This window comes from Penaeus chinensis, chromosome 36 (assembly GCF_019202785.1).
Source record: "Penaeus chinensis breed Huanghai No. 1 chromosome 36, ASM1920278v2, whole genome shotgun sequence".
NCBI classification, from domain to species: domain Eukaryota; kingdom Metazoa; phylum Arthropoda; class Malacostraca; order Decapoda; family Penaeidae; genus Penaeus; species Penaeus chinensis.
The window spans coordinates 35718288-35720787 of record NC_061854.1 but is presented as its reverse complement, the minus strand read 5'-3'; the positions used below and the strand labels follow the sequence as shown (position 1 = coordinate 35720787).

The following is a 2500-nucleotide window of genomic DNA, read 5'->3' as shown; positions in this document are numbered from 1 at the left end:
CTATAATTTTCATATATTCTTGTAAAAATATACAACTTTCTTTCTTTAGGTGGGGTAGTAATGAGAGGAAAGAGGGAAGTGAAGGCAAGGAACAGAAAAGGAGTGGGCATCAGGACACCTCTGCCCCTCAGAAGCCTTGAAGGGAGAGTGGGGCAACTAAAATAAAATTAGTGTTTCTCATACACTTCTATAGAAAGGGCAGGTGTCGGTTTGATATTTCCTTTCAGCTGTAAAGCCTTGGTGACTGTTTATTTCCCATCCACAACAATATTTTTGCTTACCAAAAAATAAATAAAGATGGGAAGAAAGATATTAAAAAAGAAATAGTGGAGATCAAAATGCTTGGCTTGTAATCATGGGGAGGACGTAAGGAAGTTTGCTGCTGCCCCAAAATTAGTATATAAATAAAATAAATATAATAAAAAAGCAGCTGCCGCAAAACAGGCGTGACTATAAAGTACAGTCGTGGAGCCCAAGAGACGTCGGTGATGGCAGGGGGTCGGGTTCGGAGTCTGCCAATCTCTCCGAAAGGGAGTCGGCACAACAGTCTCCTAGGTCATCATCCCAACTCACAGTGGGTACTGGAGGTCGGAAGGAAGTCCCTGGAAAAGACAAATGCGTTGGTATTTTTTCACATAAATGAATGGATCAGTACAGAGGAGGGAAAGAATAGGAGGTGGAAAGATACAAAAGACAACAGCATGAGAGGAAGAGGAAAAGGAGAAAAGCCAAGGAAATGGAGGAGGAAAAAGAGAAAAAAGAAAAACCAATAAAACTGACAAGAAAAGAGAAAAGAGAAATTACAAGAAAATGGAAAAGAAAAGAGAAAAGCCAAGAGAATGGAAGAGAAGAGAGAAAAAAACAGGAGACAGAGAGAGGAATAGCCTAGTCAGAGTCAGTACCAGGTTGAACACTCTCTCCTCACCCGAAATTCCAGCGCTGTTGAAGACACTCTCAACTGAGTCGTTGCTGCCCTCTGTCAGGTTGTTGGGGGGAGGGGGAGGGGTGCGACGGCGTCTCTTCATGTCACTCAAGGGTACCGGCAAGCCCCCCGGGAAGGCTCCCTCGCACGCCATTACCTCACTATCCACCTCCAGCCTCTGCTTCGTAATTGTGTTTCTGGGAACAAATACAGTCATGTAACAGCTGATGATGATTGGGCGAGGGCAGAGGGAGGAGGGGGAGGGTCTCTCTTGCTTTATCTTCTATGGCCTAATGCCTCCAGGAACAACAAAAGCAAAGCATGCTCTGTTACCAGGCTCTGGTGTGAAACGATCAAGACTGTTATTCTGATCATTCTGAGGCAAATCGAGTTAATGTTCCTTTTTTCTGAAGGATAGCACAATTCACACTTTTAAAGGTACTTTTTATGTATCTTTATACATATCTTTCAAATATTTTATATTTGTCTACTTGTTTGCTTTTCCCTTAAAAAGCAAAGGACCAATGGAAACTGCATAAACTTATGCCACTTTTTGTACACTTTAAACTATATTCCTTTATAGTTTTCTCCAGAACTGGTTTCTCCGATTTGCTGCTAAAGGAATTCTTGGGAACATCACTTATGTATCATCAATACATATTGAATGTCATGAACAAAGAAGAGAGAGAAATTTCTGCTAAGCTAAGGCTGGATAACTAAACACAGCACATGCATGCATATACATATATGATATTCTTTAAAGTTTGCACACTGATAATTAAAAAAAAAAAAAACAGATATATACATTGAAGCATTTATTAGATATCTGAGCACTCACACACATGCACTTACATTGTAACTACCTTTCAGATATCAATAAGCAGTTCTTTAAGACAAATTCTATTATTGAAGGGCAACACAAATACAACAGAATGTACATATTATAGTCTACACCAGCGATTCCCAAACTTTTGCAGTCCCTTGCAACCATCCGGAGAATGACTGAGGCCAAGAATGTTCTTCCTCCAGCCACTACTCTTTTCTTCCACACGTCGGTCCTAACCCTGCATGACGGTATGCTTGCTAAGCTGTATCGCAGTCATATTTCATTCGTTATATTAACATGACCTGGCAATTTTGTCCCTCACTCAATTTTGTTAATTCTTTAACTCACTGCCTCTGGGAGAATATGGGGTTTACTTGACCTCTACTCCAGTAATATGTGTGTGTTTATCAGACGCAGCCAATGCTTAACAATTTTATTTACTCTATAATTTTTGGCAGGTCTATGTGCAAAAATTTTCCTTTTATACAAAAATAATAGCCAATCATAGCATTACACATCCACACCCTCATGCCCCAGGCATGAGGTGTAAGCACAAGGGTTCTTATAAATTGCATAAAATGTAATGCATGCCTCATCATATTACAGGAATGACCCATTGCCCAGAGCTGAATCCAGGTTGGCTGTAACATAATAACACAACACCTGGAGCCATGACCAAGTCAGCCATGAAGTGAAGCCCATGTACTCTGTAGGCTATGAGTTAACCCAATGGCGACGGGTCACGGCTATCG

General features: G+C 40.8%; 1 protein-coding gene across 7 annotated transcripts in view; it reads right to left on the bottom strand.

The window, feature by feature from the left end:
- The window catches only part of LOC125044599 (G patch domain-containing protein 2-like), a 46587-nt gene that overhangs the window by 821 nt on the left and 43266 nt on the right, over positions 1 to 2500 (bottom strand). For 6 of the 7 annotated variants that reach the window (XM_047641347.1, XM_047641346.1, XM_047641344.1 and 3 more), the window contains 2 exons: positions 926 to 1119; positions 1 to 602 (listed from right to left, as the gene is read on the bottom strand). The exon at positions 1 to 602 is cut by the window's left edge and continues 821 nt beyond it. In XM_047641347.1, the coding sequence (XP_047497303.1) occupies positions 451 to 602; positions 926 to 1119 (346 nt within the window). In that variant the 3' untranslated portion in view covers positions 1 to 450. The remainder of the gene's footprint in view (positions 603 to 925; positions 1120 to 2500) is intronic. The other variant, XM_047641348.1, reaches the window with a different exon arrangement.